A 20,886-nucleotide genomic window follows, 5' to 3' on the forward strand; every position below is an offset into this window, starting at 1 on the left:
GCACAAATACTATTCTGTTTTTTTAAGCTTCTGGAATTAACCAACTTATTAGACTTAATGTCTCCAAGCTGAACTGATGTCAAATTACTATACCAATAGGAATGGCTGGGATGTACCAGGTGCCTAGAACAAATGAGACCACTTACTCAAAGGAATGTTTAACAGGACTCCCTACCCAATTCTTCCCAGCATTTATACCCCTGCTAAACCAGCTCTTTTGAATCCTTCCTATATACCCATGCCTTGCCTATGAGGTACATCTGTATTTCTTGCTTTACTTGCTCAATAAATTTGTGTCTTACCCAGCATCTCAATTTTTCTTTTTTCCTGCAGAGAAAGAACCTCAAGGGCCAAGATGAAGTTCCCCCCTCCCTCATCTTCTTTCCTTTCAGAGACTTCCATGAGACCCTCACCAACCCTTGGTGACACAAACATATCCAGATGTTAGCCAAATCCAGCAGCTTCTTGTGACTATAGGACTGACACCCCATTTACTTGCTTCCTGTCAGCTTCACAGTCAGCTAAAGTTTCTCTCTGATTCCCTATGTCCCAAAGATAGCAATGGGGCACTGAATCTTCTCATGCTTGAATTTTTCTAATTCCAACCCCTCACCACATCTCTTATCTCCAGCAGTTAGCATATTCTCTTTTTAAGGGCTCCTAGGATTAGGCAATCTCCCTATTTTAAGGTCCACAGTCTTAATTATATCTGCAAAGTCCGTTCTCATGTAAAGTGACATAAACATAGATTCCTGGAGTTAGGATGTGAGTAAATCCCTGTGAAGGAGCCATTCTGTGGCCTACCAGATAGGGAAGATGAGTCCAGGAGTCCTCACATATTTGCTTCATGTAGGGAACCTAAAGTTTAAAGCCAAAGGAGAGAAGGCTACAATGATGAGACAACAGAGGAGGTAACATCAAGGGCAAATCAAATTCCATGGGCAGCTGGCTGAATGCTGGAAGTCTGTTTCCTTTCAGTATCATTGGCTGTTACTGAATCGAAGAGTTTCCTTTTGATTGCTCCAGTGAGCATATCAAGGAACAGCAGGCAAATGGTGGTGGCCTTTATGGCAGGGCTCTGTCCCACTAACCATGAAAGACAGGCAGAAGACAGGACAACATGCATGTACAAGAGTGAAAGACATGAAAAATGGAAGCTGGTAAAACTTATGAAGAAAAAAGGTGAAGAAACAAGTTAACCATGGTTGTACCCTTAGGAAGCAAAGTTCGGAATTTAAGCAAAAGCCTTTAAATTTCTTCAGTATAGAAGAGGAAGCTAAGCCAGCTGACAAGATGAACAAAGACTGCACCAGTCTGAATCCCCAGAATGTTCAATGGGCCTAATCCTGGCATTCAACGACACATGGCTTAATCATCTCATCTCTTCTGGATGGTCACAGGCACTCCTTCATTTCCCAGCTTTCTCCTCTTCAGCCTGTCACTCTGGATACCAACTTCTAAAGCAACATAATTGTCTTATTCCTTCATTTTCACTTCCTCATTTTAACTCAAACCTCAAACAAAAATTAATTTACCAGCAATAAATCAATCCAGGGTCTTGCTTTTTGCCTAGGCTGACCTGAACCATAATCCTCCCATTTTAAGTTTCCCACCACAGCTGGGATGACAGGTACGCACCACCATGCCCAGCTCTTTTCTATTGAGATGGGGTGTGGTGACCTTTTTTCCTTGGCTGCCTCAAACTTCCAAACACTCGATCTCAGCCTCCCAAGTAGCCAGGATTACAGGCATGAGAATCACTGGCACTGGCTCCAAGTGATTATTTTTAGTTCCTGACTAGATCCAAAGTAATACAAATGCCAATTTTTTGAGGTTATCATTGGCTATCATTCTTTGGGATTAATTTTTAATAACTGAAAGCTAAAGAATTAGGTTTTTATTTACAATTTAATAACAATTTTAAGGGGTTGATGGCATAAGCCAGTCAACTTTCCATTCACTTTCCATTCTCCATAACATGATCTATTACATATATGTAATAGAATAGTATATTTCAACTACCAAATATATTTTCGCTTAAATATATTTTTTATGTTTTCTATATACAAATTACCTCATGTGTTCTGCTCACTCACTTGCTCCCCACACACACTAATCAATTCCACTGGTGAGAAAGGACCTAAGGAAACTGAGATACACTAATTGTAACACACTTTACAAACTCACACTGCTAGTAAGTAGGGAGCCAAGATACAAACCACATAGTCTCAAATTCTGTATTCATAATTACAATGCTATGCTGCCACTCACAGTATATGTATTTGATTCCACTTTAAGATAATAGGCAGAAGTTGCTGACTTCACCACTATTGTTAAATAGTCTACTGCTTGGTCAGTATTTCCTTCCATAGTATCATTTCCACTGTTTTGTACTGAAAAAAAACATGTGTATACCTACATACATATATACATATACACACACACAGAAACAAGGACAATATACTTTCTTTAGAGGTGTACAAGAGCATACCCATGAACAGAAGTCTACTAAACGCTCTACAGGTGGCTTTATAACATGCTCTCTCGTGCTCAGGTGTATGATCTGCAATCAGTGCCTTAGACCTACTTGCTGAAATAATGAACACGTCACCTACTGTTTACTTCAGAAGAAAAACCCTCAAAAGCATCAACAAAAAACATTAATCCAAATGACACTGGGAAATTTTTATTAACTTAAAATTGACATTCTTAATTTTGTCTATCAAGTCCTTAGCAAATATACCTTCATTTGATAACAAACCTGTGGGTATCTTTTAAAACCACAGAACCATGAAGACTTGCAGTTATCAGTGTTTTGTTTTGATTAAAACAATGTTTAATAATTAACATTTACCTCACTGAAATACTTAAAAGAATATTCTAAGGAGTGTTTGAAAGCTCTGTTTATAAATAGTGACTGATACATTTATTACATATTTGGTGATGAAGATAAACTTTTACTTCTTATATAAAACATTTTTAACATACTGCTCTCCAGTGAAGCTAGATATTAGATATATTTTAATACTAAAGAATAAAGCTTTGCTTTTATATTTATTTATTTATAGGACTCGTTTCAATGAAAAACTTTGTATCCAAAACAATAAACAAGCATACTGCAAGTGACATTCTGTAGGAGAAGCAAAAAAGATGTCTGCAACAAAAGAAACTAGAAATTTGCATTATACTTTTTTTTATACAAACTACACATCTGAACAGTAGAATTAAATGCAGACCTAATGCTTTCCAAGGTTCGTGTGCTTACTGGCTATTATATTCTTCACACACTAAAAGAATACGGACAAAAACACAGAACACGGTATTTTTAAGATTATAGCACATTTAACATAGTCCACCATCCACTGGGTTCTTGGATCAGATTGGCAACTGAAATTTCACATCCACATGAGCTTGCTTAGCTAAGGTCACTATTTCAGAGAGCTTCACAACCTGTAAGGAAAGAACAAAATGCCTTTGTCTCTATATTCATAAAAAGATAAATTCACAACTACATATCAATGAAAAATTAATGCACAATCTTTTCCATTTAAAACACCAGAGCTATTGTAAATTATTATAAATCACATTGCATTCTTACAAGGAACTGGCACTCTCAAAGCCCTGTCAAGTCTGATACTCTTCATATCCCACCCTTCAACTAAAAGCTTTCTGAAAAAGACATAGGTAGGTAGATTTCATTTATCTTGAAGACAAAAACAGTGAATATCTTTGTTGGACACCCCACAATTCAAAGTACAGCTAAACAAAATCTATTGTGAAAAAAATATACAACTTTAACTTACAATATTGCAGTAGGAGTTTGAGTATAGGAGTATTACACTTTCTATCAACCAAAATTCCAGTGCCCTCTTTATCTGAGAACATCCACCTGGTTCCATACACAATGTCATACAAATTATAATATGTCTAAACCAAACTTCAGCATTTCTCTTTCCTAGTAGATTAGTTACAAAAAAAAAAAAAAAAGGGAGAGTATAGTATAGCTCAGTGCTAGAAAGCTTGCCTAGCTACCAGGTTCAAACTGGAGGAGAGGGGAGGAACAGGGACAGAGGGGGAAGGGAGGGATGAAAAAAGGAAAAAAGAGTTTGAAGTTAGGCATCTTGGATTCAGATTGCCAGTCTGACACTTTGACATATGACTCTGAATAAGTTAACTTATATAGCCTGTTTCCTCAGCCATATAATGGGAATTTTATCACCAAACTTATGAGAGAATTCTTAGAAAAAATAATTTACCATACTCAAAAAATGGTAGCAGTTACTAACATTATATTTAATATTATTTTTATGACTTCATAAGTAAAACAGCTCTGCCAACATTCTAACTAGTATTACTTCTATAAGCTAAAATAAAGCCAGACATGGTGGTTCACACCTATAATCCCAACTACTTGCTGGGAAAATAACCTATTACCTACCTGTGCATTACCTCGTATCAAATTTTATACTATACAAACTCCTACTATCTTTAAAAATCTTTTTTCTCCAACTTATTCCACATCTCACAGTCAAAACAGGCTCTCTGAAACACTTTTTTGCTCAAAATCTTTAATTGATGATTTAGTATAAATCAGTATCATTCCTAATTTTATTTGCTAATAGGTGCTTTCCCAAAGAAATACCTTTATCATTCTTATGAAATGATACATTAATTTAGCAAGTTCAAAAGTATATTAATTAAACTATATACCCCAAAGAGTATTCAATATCTACAAAGGTAGAAGACAATCAAAGGTTGTCATCTAGAAACACCTCTGTATCTACTATGAAGCATTCTCTGAAATACATTAAGGAATGGAAATAAAGTAAATTATATGCTATTTATCTAAAGTGAGGAAAGGTTTCTCACACATGCACATGTACTTACACACACATAAAATTTGGTAAATTTAAAAATAAGTGGAAGAATAAACCAAACACTAGTTTTAAAAAAAGACAACAGCTACCTGTGAGGAAGAGGAAACAGGAAAGGATATAAAAGCTATATTCTCTGAGTATACCCTACTTTACAGTCTTGACTTTAGACTCACGTAAATATTTATACAATATAAACCATAGCATTTTTTAAAAGTCTCTTAAAAATAAAATTAATATTGAGCTGGGCAAAACACACAGAAATGCTGCACATGAATTTTAAAATCCAGTCAGTTGTGGAAAATGCCCTAAAAGACAGAAAGTACTTCAGCAAAACTCTTAAACTGCTCTCAGAACTTAAGACTGTTGACATTCTGACTGTAAAACTGTCATATTTGTACCAAGGGACAAAGTGAAGGAATGATTATGATAGTATAGCATGGGGAAAAAGAGAAATACAAATCAAATAAGGAAAAACAAAAACAAAAACCTTGTACTCCTGGATTTGCCCTGGAATTATCAGTATGAACTTATGCTTTCTCTTTAAAAAAAAAAATACATATTTTCCTAAGCTTAAAAAGACCCAAAACAATAACCAACTCAGCAGCTGTGAGTACCCAGAAAACCCACAATCTGGTCTCTTGATACTATTTGGCTCATTCCACACCTGGCCAATAACACAGAGATGAACATGAAACATCTCATCATACCAGGAAGTTCAGCAGTGGGCATGTCTGGGCTCAAAAATTAACCTGAAGAGGTTCCCACTGACCAAAGAGGAACAATTTGATCAATAGTAATAACTAAAATGAACTAAATCACACCAAATATATTTAATTTTAATCCTCGAGTTCAAAATAGCATAGCAGCACAGTGGATGTGTGCCTGTACACACACATACACACACCCCTGAGAACAAAAAATAAGGAAACAAAATATAAAAATTAAAAAGCTTAGGTCAACTTTATAGGACATAATGGAAAAAATTACTGCTTTGAAAACTAGTCAATAAAGACAGAGAAAACTATATAAAATGTACTTCTTGGTAACAAATAGTTAATACAGGGAAGTGTCACTTTTTAGAGTATTCTAATGGAATGATAAAATCAGAATGTCATCACTTTGCAACCATAAATGAAACCCAGGATCTATGGTATGAAAATCAACGACTGCTAATACCACTAAAAGAGGAGGCAACACCAAATATTTTTGTTACCTACTCCCCAAAATCTAATAATGGATATAGTCAACACTCTAGACTGAACTGCCAGTTCACAGGAAACACAGAGGAACACGCTACATGAATGACACCCATGGAAGCAATCATTAAAATCCAGATTATGGGAGACTGTACAGGATCATCAACCTGGAGTAGTTCCTTATGTGCACAGTACTTAGCCAAAGCACTAACAATTAGAAATATTAATAATTAGCTGCTTCATGTTAGACTCAAAGTGTTTATAAATCCTTTACACACTATAAACGTATCCATAGACTAACAGGAGCCATTTACCATTCTAGCAGCTTCATCCAAGTCATCACAAGCAAGAATTTTAAGTCCACTGTCTGCTATCAGTGCCTTAGCATCATCAACTCGTGTACCTGGAAATGATTTATACAAATATAAAGAAATGTTTTAAATATATACACAAAAGCATTTAAAACTGCTGGTACAACATACTATAAATTTAAAAGTTCAACACAGGAATACTTCCATCATGTAACAGAAATACTTCTAAAGCAAAGAAAATACTACAAAAGCATAAAGCTACATTGTAAATTGTTTTTTGTCTTACCATATCCACGGTAATTAAGATAAGTCAGAATTTCAGAGAAATCACAATAAATTAAAAATTATACCAAGCAAAACTATGAACAGTTTTGCACCAATGTTTTTTTAAACTAGCTTTAACTTTCATATTATATAATGCTATCATTTAAAAACACAACTATTTGTAAACTATATTTTAAATGAACTAACACCTTTGTAATTAATGAACTTTAAAGCAAGTAGAACAACTACAAGATATCTTTAACACTCACCTTGTAACCGTACCACAACAGGTATTTTAATTTCCAAATCTTTTACTGCTCTGACTATACCCTGTGCAATAACATCACATCGCATGATTCCTCCAAAAATGTTGACCAGAATAGCCTGTACCTGTCAATAAAATGTTTCCAGTTCATTAAAAGGTAAAGAAATGAGTATTTAGCCTTCCCTTCCAAGGAAATAATAGGATCTGTGCTTCCCAAAAATTAACTGCATGGAAACATTTTCAGTTCAAACCACCACCTCCCCCCACTGCCCACCAGAACTAATTTCTACTTTCTTAGGTAATTTCAACACCTGGTTTATATACTATTTTCAACAATATCCCACTTGAATAAGACCTCCTAATTCCACTTACTTTTTCCTATTAAACAGTCATTCACCAAATGACTATCTCAGTTCATATCTTAAGACACAATATCACATGCAAGATATCCATTAGTGTTCATTACCTACCATCTCTTCTTTTATCCACAACAATACAACCAGTTTTTTGATACAACCTGTGAGAATCTCTCAATTTTTCTTGCGTGCCCTCTCCTGGCTGTCCGTCATCTTTAAACCTCAGGGCCTACTTGGGTCAGTCTTTTACCCATCTCACTGTAGTTTTGAATCAGTATTCTTCTATCCTCTCCCCAACAAAAAAAAACCTTTTAAGAGGCTAATTAGGCTGGGCCCACACCACCAGGCAAATAGTTCATGAGACCCTATCTGGGAAAAAACCCATCACAAAAAAGGGCTGGTGGAGTGGCTCAAGGTGTAGGCCCTCAGTGCAAAATGTTAAAATACAAATGTATTACAGTTACACCAAAATACTGTCTCCCTCAATTCTTAGGGCAACTAGGAAAGTTCCAGTATAGCTGGAATCTTTAGGCCAGCAGACTCTTATCACAGACAACCTTGTCCATTTAGACCCCATTTTACTAGTTTGTTTTCTTGTGGTGCTGGGGATCAAACACAGGGCTTTGTACATGTTAGGCAAGCACTCTACCACTGAGCTCTAATCCTGGTCTGAAACATTTTCTGTGAATGCCAATGATGTAAAAATGGCTGAGACACACTGAGCTATATACTACGCATTCCTTTTCTTTACTATTACATCTAGAGCTTCAAGAAATAAAGATATAGGCTGGTGGAGTGGCTCAAGTGGTACAGCATCTGCCTAGCAAGGGTGAGGCTCTGAGTTCAAACCCCAGTGTTGCCAAAAAGAAAAAAGAAAAAGAAATGAAGACAAGGGCTAAGTATGATGGCACACGCTTATAATCCCAACTACTTGTAAAGCAGAAATAGTAGGACGGAAGCTCAAGGCCAGCCTGGCAAAAGTTAGTGAGGCCCTATTCCACAAACAAGCCAGGCATGGAGCATGTGCTTCTCACCTCAGTTACTGGGAAGGTGGAGGAAGAAGGCACTCTCACTTGAGCCACTCTCCCAGCCTTACATAGGTTATTAGTAAGTGTTTATTACTGATGTTGCTGGCACTGTCCATTTCTGTGGTATTAATACTCTAGAATTCTTTAAAAGACAATTCTATTTCATTTCCTTTCCCTTTGATTCTATAGTGTTATTTACTATATTCATTAATTTTGCTAAGAGGATTCAAGTAAACTAAGACATAAAATGTGCATTAGTTCACTGGGTGGTGATGCCTGCTAGAATGCAGAGGCAAAGTAGAAAAATAGGTTATTTCTGAATGAATGTGCTCAGTTTGGGTTATGGTAATATATTTAATAGACAGCTGGTTGTAAAGATACAAGCAATAGTGATTACAGGTATATTTGAGAGTCCTTAGGATATTGAGAAAAGCTGAGGTCTTAGGAGTTGGTGAGATGATCAAACCAAGAATGGAACCAGGCCCCTCAGTATTAAAAGGCTGAATAAAAAAGGAAGACCCAATGCAAGAGAAAGAGAACAAACTGAAAGATAAAAGTAGGTCCTGGGAAGGTAGTAACACTGAATCCAAGGCAGAGTTTGAGAAGCAAGGTGACAGGCAACAGTGTTAAATGCTATACAAGTGGCCAAGCAGAGTAAGTACTGAAAGAGTTGAACCTTACTACAAATAACCTATGTGTACACTAGGCATCATACCAGCTACTGTGAAATGTAACAGTAAGTGAGACATGACCCCTATCCATGAGGAATTCTCAGCTTAAGTTACATACAACTACATCCATGGAGGTCATTATTTTACTTTCCTACAAGCCTTACAATACCCACACCTGTCACACAGGAGATAGCACTTCTTATCTGGTGAGTAATAATAATAATACATGTCTTAAGATTATGATACTTTATATCCCTTAAATTTTGAGAATCATTTGTAAATAAGTAGTTGTAAATTGTGGCACATCTGGAAGGTAGATTATATGAACATCAAGATGAGTGTTTTAGAAGAATAACTTTATTGAACTGCAAAAAAATTCAAGATATGTTAGCAAAAAAAAAATACTAAAAATACACATATTAAAAGATATATAAATGGGTGAAATGCGTAACTGTGAATTAAGCCTTACAAAAGCTGTTTCTAAAAAGATATATATGAGGACTGGGGGTGTGGCTCAAGTGACAGAATACATGCCTAGTTCAAACCCCAATACTGTCAAAAAAAATAGATAATATATATAATGTAATATGTGTGTGTAAAATATATATGCATAACAAGTCTTAAAATAAAAGCAGAATTACAGGTGATTATTTTTTTCTTCTTTGTAGCTTTATATATTATCCTGATTTCTGGACCATTGTGGTCAAATAATATCTCTAGAAATTTTTTCTGGCTCCCATGCCAGAGCATCAACACATTTATAGTATCATACTATGCCATCTAATATTTGTTCACCTTGTTTGCTAAGTCACAAGGTTAACTGTCAACCTGGACAAAAGTTCTCTGGCTAACTTTTATGCACTTGAAAGATCTTAACTCCTGTTTCCAAACAAACTATTGAGATCTTTTGAATTTTAATGGTCATCTAGCATGACACCTACTAAAGTTACTTCTCACAATTCCAATTCTAAAGCACAAGTCCTGCCCTTACCTTTTTGTCTGAAGTGATGAGTTTAAATGCTTCTGTTACTTGATGGACCGTGGCACCACCACCAACATCTAGAAAGTTGGCTGGAGTTCCTCCATGAAGTTTTATTATATCCATTGTGGCCATAGCCAAACCAGCACCATTTACTGTCAAGAGGGAAAGAAGATGTCTATAAGCAACAACAGAGAAAACAAATTAAGCTTAGTGAAGCCAACTGCAACATAAAAACACATGGTACCCAAGCAGCCTATATTTCCATCAAGGCCAATGTAGTTGAGATCTGCCTTAGCTGCTTCTTTGTCCCTTTCATCTTCCTGGGTCCAGTCCTGAAGGTCAAAGATTTTCTTTTGGCGATAGGCTGAATTAGAATCAAAATTGATCTTTGCATCCATACACAGCACTTTAAGAGAAAAAAAAAAGTGATCTTAGCTTCAAGACAGATACAATAAACTATCTAATGACCAACTATTATTTAGTTTAGGGAAAAACATTCTATTTTTCTACTTCTTTAAAATATCTCAATATGTTCACAATGAATTCAACTGTTTTACTGTTGTTGTTGCTTGTTTGTTTTGTTTTTTTGTGAGGTATGGGGACTTGAACTCAGGGCCTACACCTTGAGCCACTCCACCAGTCCTTTTTGTGTTAGGTATTTTCGAGATAGGGTCTCGTGAACTATTTGCCTGGGCTGGCTCAGAACCGTGATTCTCCTGATCTCTGCCTTCTGAGTAGCTAGGATTACAGGTGTGAGCCTCCAGCGCCTGGCTCAAAAAAGAATGGATGGAAATTTAAAATGCCCCAAATTACTGTTTCTACATCCATTCTAGGCACTAGATAAAGAAGAAAGAAAACAGAAAGAATCTTAAGCATTTTAAATCTTTAAAAACTTTCCAAGAATATCCAAGCTCCTATCTAACCCTTCACTTGGGCTCCAGATTGCATCCCCTCATTACTCAAGGGCATTGTTGCAGCAATTCTACATTTTAAGTCCACTCCCCTAACTTTTCTAATGGCTACATCCCACTATCTTATAAAAATACTATTACTTCCCCACCTTATATAAAAAGAAAAAAAACTTACTCAATTCCATGCCCACCCACATTCTTTGCTTCCTAAACAGCAGAATTCCTTAGAACACCTGCCTGAAAATAAGGACTAGCAAACTATGGTCCATGAGCCAGATCTGACATGTGCTTGTTTTTATTATGACCTATGAGCTAAAAATGGGTTTTACATTTTTAAAGGATTGTGAAGAAGAAAAATGAGGAGAAAGAAGAACAAAAATAGGAAGACAGCAGAACCCAACATCTAGGTGACCCAAAAGTTTAAAATATTCATTAACCATCAAGCCCTGTGTTTAACTCCTTATACCAAATTTTTCTCCTGCCATTCTCTTATATCCAGTCCAATCAGCTTCTATCTCCAGCAGAAAGTTATTTTTTCTGAAAGTGATTTCTCTAACTTCATTTTCCAGTACTGTTACCTCTTCCTCACTCCATCTATCTACAACATTCAACTTGCAGTTCCCAAACAGATAAATGGCTGAAAGATGTGGGTACTTTCAGCTGCTTTACAACACCAGGGACAAAGTTTTGAGTCCAGCTAAGTTAACTGCCAATAACAGCAGACATCAATATTCTTTCAGAGAAGGATAGAATTCAGTCTTTATACTATATCTCCCAAAACATACAGTTAAAATGAATAGATCTGAAAAGAAATAGGAAATGAGACTACTAGGCAAGAGAAAAAGCACTGAAATGAAACTAAACCCATCTAGCCACGATCTGGAATTATCACTGGACTGTGAAACACCTATCTTGCATACACTCAAGGATTTAAGGGAAAATATGGTCATAATACATCAACAGAGAGGTAATCTCAGCAGAGAATAAGTCTATAAAAAAGAACCAAATTGAAAACATATGTAATATCTGAAGTGAAAAATTCACTGGATGGGCTTAACAGTAGATTATGATAGTCAATGATCCTAAAGATAAACTATCTGAAAAAGGGAAGCAGACGTCCTCTATTCTGCTGGACAATACCAAGAAGTCTACCACATATGAAACTGAAAGAAGGCATGAAAATGGAGCAGGAAAAAAAAAGTGATAAAAAGAAAAATGTATTAAGCTGGAATTCTATATCCAGTGAAAATATGCTTAAAAAGAAAGGTGAAATAGACATTTGCAGACAAATGGAAACAAAAGTCATCACTAGCAGATTTACACTGAGAAATGCTGCAAGTCCTTCAGACTCAAGGAATATAATGTGTGGGAACTTGGATCCATGGCTGTGGTTCCCAACCATGGAAGTTTTCTCCCACAAATTCTAGAAATGAATTTATCCCCAATTTCATTTCTAGAAGAATTTATGGTTGTTGCAACAAGGGGTATTATGAGCACCCTTTGCTACTAGGTAAATACACTACTAAACATCCTAAAATGCACAGGATAGCCCTCCATAATGGTAACAACAAAAATCATACACCCCAAAATGTCAATAGTGCCATGGTTGGTAAACCTTATCTATGGGTAGAAAGGAAAACCAAAAATATATGAGCAAGTGAACAAATACATTGAACATAATTGAAGCCAAGTTTATAAATATTAGATATGAGAATTACAAATATTCAAACTGGTAAAACTAGAATGAACCTTGAAGAATTAAGAGTGGAATTAGAAGGATCAGTATAAATTTGGAGACTTTTTTAAAAAAGATATTTTAAGTCTCTTGTATATTTTTACATATATGTAGACACACAATTTGGATCTGTTTAATGAAAAATACTAGAAGAAATGACACATTAGGAGCAATAAGTATGGGTAGCATGTTTATCTTGGGGCTTAAATATTATTTTCCAAATGGAACCAAGACCCTATGGAGAAAAGGTAGATCTAGAAGTATGAAAAGGACAATAAAAGATAAGCATGGAATACCCTGTTGCACAAAAAGTACAGAAATACTCAATGATACAAGAATACCAAAATGACAAAGGGAGGACTCACGATCATACAAAATTTATATGCAGATGTCTGCAGCAGCTTATTAGTTACAGCAAAATACTAAAAACAACCCAAATACCCTTCAAAGGGTGAATGGTTGAAAAAATTCAGGTATACCTATACAATAGAATGCTACTCAACAATAAAAAAGAATAAACTATTGGTACATGCAACAAACACATATAGACTTCAAAGGCATTAGGTATTATAAACCTGAAGATTTCAAAAGAAATCTTTTGATTGTGTGTGTTGTATGACTGCATTTATATAACATTCTCAAGATGGCAAAACTATAAATGATAGAGAGAACAGACTAATAGTTTCTAGGGCACAGAGACAGGGTAGGAAAAATAAGAAGAGTATGTGACTATGCAGAGGTTTAAGAGGAAAGTTTTTTGTGATGATGGACATTCTGGGTCTTGACTATGGTGGCAGTTACACAAATCTATGAGTGGGATAACATACATACGCCTACAAATGACTGCAGGTTTAAAAAATGGTGAAAACTAACCAACAATTAACTGGTTAATATACAGGTTTATATCTGATGTCACTACTGGGCAAAGAGGACAAGATCCTTTATACTATTTTTACCATTTCCTGTGAGTCTATATTTATATCAAAATTAAAAGTTAAAAGAAAACTAAGTAAAATTTTAAAAAGAGGCCACAGGAGCCAGCATGAAAGGGACCACTAAGACAGTCTAAGTAATAAAATATAGCAATGATAAAAATGGAAATTTTTTTGAGACAAGGTCTTGCTATGTTGCCCAGGTTGTCCTTGAACTCATGTGTTCAAGCAACTCTCCTGCCTCAGCTCAGAATAAAAATAGATTATAACTTAAAAAAATAAAAATTAAACAGCCCATTCTAAAACAAACAAATGAGGCGGAAAAGGAAAGCTCTTCTTTGTACTCAGGTTATGTAAGAAAAAGTTCTTATTTTTAGGCAATGAAATATTAAAGAGTAATGTCTTCAACTTATTCTCAAATGATTTTAAATATTTATTTTTACATAACTACATAAAATGAAGCAAAATTTAAACAAAGGGCAAAGCTCAGTAAAGTTCTTTTTACTATTTTGTTTCTATCAAAACAAAAATGGAGCAAAAACTCCCATATCACACTGTACTTACAGTAAGCAGTTGTTTAATTCAGCAAAACATGAGTCCTCATATTAAATTGATGCTGATAGGGAAAGAACATTCACGATTCTTATCCTTTCATTTTCCACATGAATTACACAATAATTCATTTTTACATAATTCTTGGACACTTACACTTGTTATTTTTTATGCATTTATTCATATGTGCATACACTGTTTGGGCCATTTCTCCGGCCTACCCCTCCACCCCCTCCCTCTCCCTCCCACTCCTCTCGCTTCCGGGCAGAACCTGTTCTGCCTTATCTCTAATTTTGCTGAAGAGAAAACATAAGCAATAATGAGAAAGACAAAGAGTTTTTGCTAGTTGAGATAAGGATCGCTATACAGAGAGATTCCTAGCATTGCTTCCATGTATAAATGTGTTACAACCCAAGTTGATTCATCTCTACCTGACCTTTTCACTAGATCCTGATCCCCTTCTCATATTGACCTCTGTGGCTTTAAGGTTTCTGTATTAGTTCCTCTGCAGTGGGGACATCAAATACTTTCATGTTTTGGGTTTCTTACCTATCCCCATACCTCCCGTATGTGCTCTCCCCTTATCACGGGACACTTACATTTAAGTCATATATTAACTAAGAAACAACTGACCACTTCTGGCAGTGAGTCCTCCTCACAATGAACACTATTTACCTGCCATGACCTTTGATAAAACTAAGTACAAAGGGCTAGAGATACAGCTTAGTGGTAGATTCCTTGCCTAGCATGTGGAACAAATGCCCTGGTTCAATCCCAGCACCAAAAAAAAGTGCAATGTTCTGGGAACACAAATATGCCTGAGATAAACGATCCTGGCAAATGGCTAGAATTCTGAGGTTTTGTTTTTTTTCAAACGTAACTGAGGGACCAAAGTTGTGAGAAGTTGTATATATTAACATTTTATACTCCTTGAAAAAGCACCTAAGAGGCTTCAAATTCAAACAATGTAACTTCTAAGGCTATAAAGAGACTCTCCCTTCCTATGACAGTTCAAACTGCCATGGCTGAAAGAATGCTGACTCTTCCTAGAACTTGTAAGCCAATCTGCTATGGTTTGGACACAAAGCATTTCCCCTCCCCAACAAAAGATTCATGTTTTGAAGGATTAGTCCCAACTGGTGACACTACTAAGAGTGACTGGATCATGAAGCCAATAATTTCATCAATGAATTAACCTCAATTTTCCCCACACCCAACCTGAGAAGCCCACCCTTCTAATTCTATTTCTGTAAAATTGCACATATATGTGAAATCACACAGTATTTATCTTTACATTATATTAATTGACAAAGGTCAATTAATTGACCTTTGTCAATTAATATAATGTACTCCAGGTTAATTCATGCTGTCAAAAATGGCAGAATTTCCTACTAAAGAAGAAAAATGATTGACCAAAAAAGAACAGTCAGATCTATGAAATCAGATATTTCAATATGATGGGATAGAGTCTTAAACACCAGTAGGCAAAGGGCATTTAATTTAACAATATGAGGAAAAGTTCCTGTTTAGAAAAAAAAAAAAAAGAAGTAAAGCCAAAGTAAAATCTCCACTGACAAAAGACTTAAGAATAAGAAATTAAACAGTAAGAAAAGAAACAATAATAAAAATAGGATGCACTGCAGCTCGACAGTTACTGATCTTAGGACAGGGAAAAAAAATCTCACAGCGTAAAATAGAAGTCAAAAGGAGTTACAACTATATGCAAAACCAAAAAATGTTCCCCCCCAAAAAGTTAAACAAAATTCAACAACAAAGATAAACTAAAAAAAAAAAGTCAAATACCAGAAGAGAAATTAACATAATTAAGGTATAAAGAGCCATATATATACATGGAGAAATCACCAGGACATATCATTAGGTAAATAAAACATGATAGAAAATACATATAATTTGCAATTTTCCCTAGTAGGGGGGGGTCACTAAGAACATATTTTCTAGTTTGTTTTACTTGAAAAATAAAATGCTAAAAGAAAAGCAAATAAGAAGCCCCAAAAAACAAAAATGAGGAAAGAGAATGGGAATAGATGATGGACGGAAAGCAAATTTCCCAAGTAAAGGAGTAAGATGTGTAGAAATAAACTTTTGTTATATTGTTCTGATTTTTTTGATCACATAACTAAATATAAAAATACACAAAGACCTCACACTAGAAAGAAAAACTAACCATGTTTGCTTTGTGTACTATAGTAAGCTGAATAATGATCACCCAAAGGTCTAACCCATAGAAACTTGTAAGAAACATGGAAAAAGTTCTACAGAGGTGATTAAGATTTTGAGATGAGGATTTTTTCTGGATTATCTGAGTTGGCGCTAAGTGACATCATAAGCATCCTTATAAGACGGAGCAGAGGAAGAGTGAATATACATAGAAGAGAAAGAGCCAATGTGACCACAGAGGGAAAGAATGAAATGAGGTGCCTACCAGTCAAAGACTGATACCAGAAACTGGAAGAAGCAAGGAAAGAAATATTCCCTAGAGCCTCCAGAGTGAGCAGAGCCTTGATAAATTCATGTGATACTGATTTTGGACTTCTGACCTCCAGGATGATGAAAAAATAAATCTCTACTGCTATAAGTCACCTAAATTTATAGTAATGTTATAGTAGCCACAGGAATTCACAGAAGGAAAACATGTTCAACAAACCTGAAAAATTCTCAATCAACACTGCTAATAATCACAGAATTGAAAAGTAAAGTAAAACACCATTTCTTCATTGTTAGTTTGGAGATAAAACCCCATACAACACTTCAGGCAAAGTTTCCAGCGAGACAGACACTCTGAATATATATTAGAACAATGGAGGTAGGGAGGAAAGAAGGGAGGAAAAACTATCTGGCAATATTATATCTTAAAATGTTATTACTCATGCAATAATCAAAATATACATGAAAAATATTTTACTTTGACCCCAAAATCCTACTTCTAAGAATCTATAAGAAAGATAATCAGACTTGCAATCAAAGACATAAACTCTTTAAATACTGGCTTATGAAAAAATATTTAATATGAAAAAAATTCTATTGTATAATGTTAACTGCACAGTGTGAAGATACAAACTGAGTAGACAGTATGCTCCCAATTACAGAAAAGGTGGAAATAAACATTAAGAGGGCATTGGGTATTTGGGTTATAGGAGTTCTTTTTTCCTTTATATCTGTATTTCTTGGTGCTTTATAAATTTTCTATAGTAACTATAAATGCCCTTAATCAGGAAAAAAAAAACTCTTCTAAACTTATGCAAATACTTGCAAAGAAAAGAAAACCTGAAAAAACACAGGGAAAAAAGTCATTCAGACTATGATGACATTCCCTTTGTAACAGTTGGAAATTACTCAGTGGGCTTGCTTTCAATGTTAATTGGCCTCTCTCAGTTACAAAATCAGGAAAATAACATCAGAAATTAGTTTTATACGGGTAATTCTTTACTGGATATATTTTTAAAATATGCATCAGCCCTCACTCTTCAAAAGTTTAATTGGATTCAGTTTTATAAACTACTTTTATTATCACAAGAGAATTTACTCATTCTTTACCTTATCATATAAATGACAAACCAAAAGTTGACTTCTTTGATAAAGAACAGAAGTAATTAGAAGTGAAAAATGGACTACAAACGCTGAAGGAGGTTAGAATTGCCCAGACTTCAACCAAAATCAAGTAAGTTATAGCAACAGAAGCAGTTAAAATATCAAGAAAAATTTAAGACAAAGATAAAGTAAATTTAAAATAAAACTACACATAATTCAAATCTGATTTACCTTTTAAGCAAGTGCAAAAGGAGGGTAGTCAAAATAACAAGCTAATCTTCTTACTTCTCTCGTGGCTAAAAAATATTAAAACAACTCTAGTCTCTGAGCACAACAGACATCCATAGTGCCACTAACATCTGAAACTCAGAGAAGTCTAGAAGACTAATTCCCCAAACTACAGCTATTTACTCACCACCACCTTAATACTCTAATCCAGCACTGCCCAAGAAAACCTTCTGCAATTATGGAACGCTCTATATCTGTGCTATCCAATATGGTAATTGATATGACTAAAGAACTGAATTTTCAAATCTTATATATAGTACACCCTTGGTATCCTCAGGTATATAATTCCAAGGATACCAACACTGAGGGAAAACCACAAATGCATAGGATGCATAGAGTTCAGTGCTATACTGCAGATGCTTAATTTTTTTTCCCCTGTGATGCCATGCAACTTCAAGAAATCTAAAATTTTCACTGTCACTTAAATCAGTGTATTATATACCCTTTTTGGATTGGGAGGATTTCATTAACTTTTACCTTGCTTTTGGGGGGTACCATCTGTTTTTTGGAAAACATGTTTTCACAAAATTAAGGGCAGGAAAACACTCAACAGATCACACAACAATTTAAACACAACTGATAACACAATTGAGCAAGAGTATCTCCTCATCAACTGAGCTGCTTAATGAGTATGACAAGAATTTCAAACTTGCCAGGTGCCAGTGGCTCACACCTATAATCCCAGCTACTCAGAAGGCAGAGATCAAGACTTTCAAAGCCAGCCCTGGCAAACAGTTCTGCAAGAGCTTATCTCGAAAAACCCCTCACAAAAATAGGGCTGGTGGAGTGGCTCAAGGTGAAGGCCCTGAGTTCAAGTCCCAGTACCTCAAAAAAAAAATTAAAACTTTTGATTTTGAAATTTCTTTCGATCTTATAGTAAATCTGTGAATATGGTAAACTTATTATAATTTTAATTTAAATAGCCACATGTGGCTGATGGTCACCAAATTGGAGAGCACAACATGAATCTGTGTCTATGCGTGTAAAGTATTCGTTTTAGTGGGTTTCATTCATTTTTATTCACATTCATTATAAAATAAGCTTCTACACAGAAATAAGTTCACTTCCTTATAATTTCAACTTCCTTACTGAAGCACGCAATAGGTAGACAAATGCATAGTCAACATTTGGTAAAATACTTTACCAGCTCCATCTGAATCTTCTACCATTGGATTTATTTCTACCATAGTTGCATCATATTTCAGAAAAAGGTTATAAAGCTTGATCATGTTTTCTGCAGCAGAATCCACAAGATTAGGTGGAAATCCCATCTTCTGTGCAAGCTGAAAGCAATTTGTCTTTTTATTATAAGTAGTAGTTGGGTATGTCAAAACAGCATTAAAGTAGTGTAAATTAAAAGACCTTGTTTATCATTTAAAAGTAGACATGATATACTTGTAGTCAAACACCTATCACTGAAATACCAGATACTACTACTAAATGGTTCAACAAAACCTTCTATTCAAAATCCTCACACAGCAGGTATTATGCCCATTTTACAGAGAAGAAAAAGATTCAGAGGTCAAGTGACTTGTCATTCACCTAGGTTACAGTCCCAGTGCTCATTCCACAGCCACCATACTGCCTCTAAGCCTTATGGCCAACCTAAAAAAAGAGGTTTGTATTTTACTAAAACTACATATAAAAGTGGATTGACAATCAGAATAGTCCAAACAATGGCCAAAATATTAAATTACTCTATTTGACCTTTTAGGTAAGTTGGGAAGAATGTCTGCAAGGTAATGAGGACATATAAAGAATTATTCCATTCATTTGAGAATGTACTGAATGCCTAATATATACCAGGTACTGTGCCAGGCCCCAAAGATAAGGGTATTTTGAGCTTCTAATCTGGTAGAAATGTTTACACTCTTGAGCAGAGATTCCTAATTAGAAATACCTGTAGAGCTTTTCAAACAACAAAATATCAAGATTGCAATCCAGAAGTTCTGTTTCATAAGTTCTGTAGTAGACCAAGCATTTTAACAGTTTTACAGTTCCACAAGCAATTCTGTAACACTGATACGGAGGATAGTGTCTGAATGTTCATTCCTTTGTGTGTGTGTGTGTTTTAGTAGGAATTGAATTCAGGGTCTTGCTAGGCAATCACCATTTGGGCCATGCTCTGTGTGTGTGTGTGTGTGTGTGTGTGCGTGTGTGTGGGTGTTTTAGTAGGAATTGAATTCAGGGTCTTGCTAGGCAATCACCATTTGGGCCATGCTCTGTGTGTGTGTGTGTGTGTGTGTGTGTGTGTGTGTGTGTGTTTTAGTAGGAATTGAATTCAGGGTCTTGCTAGGCAATCACCATTTGGGCCATGCTCCTAGTCCTTTTGCTTTTAGTTTGCTTGCAGGCAAGATTTTATACTTTGTCCAGGCTGTACTCTAACCATGATCCTCCTATATCCACTTCCCAAGAAGCTGGAATTATAAGCATGTGCCACCATGCACAGCTTGTTTTTGAGATAGGATCTGGCCAACTTTTTGACCAGGGTAGCTGGATTACAGGCAAAGTGTCTGTATGCTCAATCTAACAATGCAGCCACTGCTCAGGAACACTAAAGAGAATGATTTCCTCTTTTTTCTACTGCTATTAAAAGCTGCAACACATTCTCCTGATTTTCAACTACAAAGAATCTTAAATTCTTGAAAGTGAATATGATTTTGGAGTCGAGTGCCAATAAATAAAATGGCTGATCAAACAAAGGAATGTAATTTTTAGTTAAGACCGATTTCAAATACAGAATAGAATATAAAGTAAAATATTTTTCATTAAGAAAGATTTTTCTTCTATCACAACTTACTATTTCTATAGGCTAAAACATTTGAGAATCCCAATATAATTCTGGCCAATCCACTATGATATTAATTTACCAAGCACGGCAGCAGGTATCATTTCTGCTCCACATTCAAAATGTTATACTCTTAGCATATTTTTCTTCTTGTGAATAAAATGTTTTCTTCCTCATCTGA

The 20,886-nt window shown here is 35.4% G+C and overlaps 1 protein-coding gene across 1 annotated transcript in view; it reads right to left on the reverse strand.

The window, feature by feature from the left end:
* Positions 1-2,670: 2,670 nt before the first annotated feature.
* Positions 2,671-20,886, reverse strand: part of Sucla2 (succinate-CoA ligase ADP-forming subunit beta) — a 44,631-nt gene continuing 26,415 nt past the window's right edge. Inside the window, exons 6-11 of the mRNA XM_020170846.2 lie at positions 19,062-19,200; positions 10,195-10,356; positions 9,960-10,102; positions 6,918-7,038; positions 6,388-6,476; positions 2,671-3,450 (exon numbers count right to left, since the gene is read on the reverse strand). Of these exons, the coding sequence (XP_020026435.1) occupies positions 3,376-3,450; positions 6,388-6,476; positions 6,918-7,038; positions 9,960-10,102; positions 10,195-10,356; positions 19,062-19,200 (729 nt within the window). The 3' untranslated portion in view covers positions 2,671-3,375. The remainder of the gene's footprint in view (positions 3,451-6,387; positions 6,477-6,917; positions 7,039-9,959; positions 10,103-10,194; positions 10,357-19,061; positions 19,201-20,886) is intronic.

The sequence above is a fragment of the Castor canadensis genome, chromosome 10 (genome assembly GCF_047511655.1).
Source record: "Castor canadensis chromosome 10, mCasCan1.hap1v2, whole genome shotgun sequence".
Taxonomy (NCBI): domain Eukaryota; kingdom Metazoa; phylum Chordata; class Mammalia; order Rodentia; family Castoridae; genus Castor; species Castor canadensis.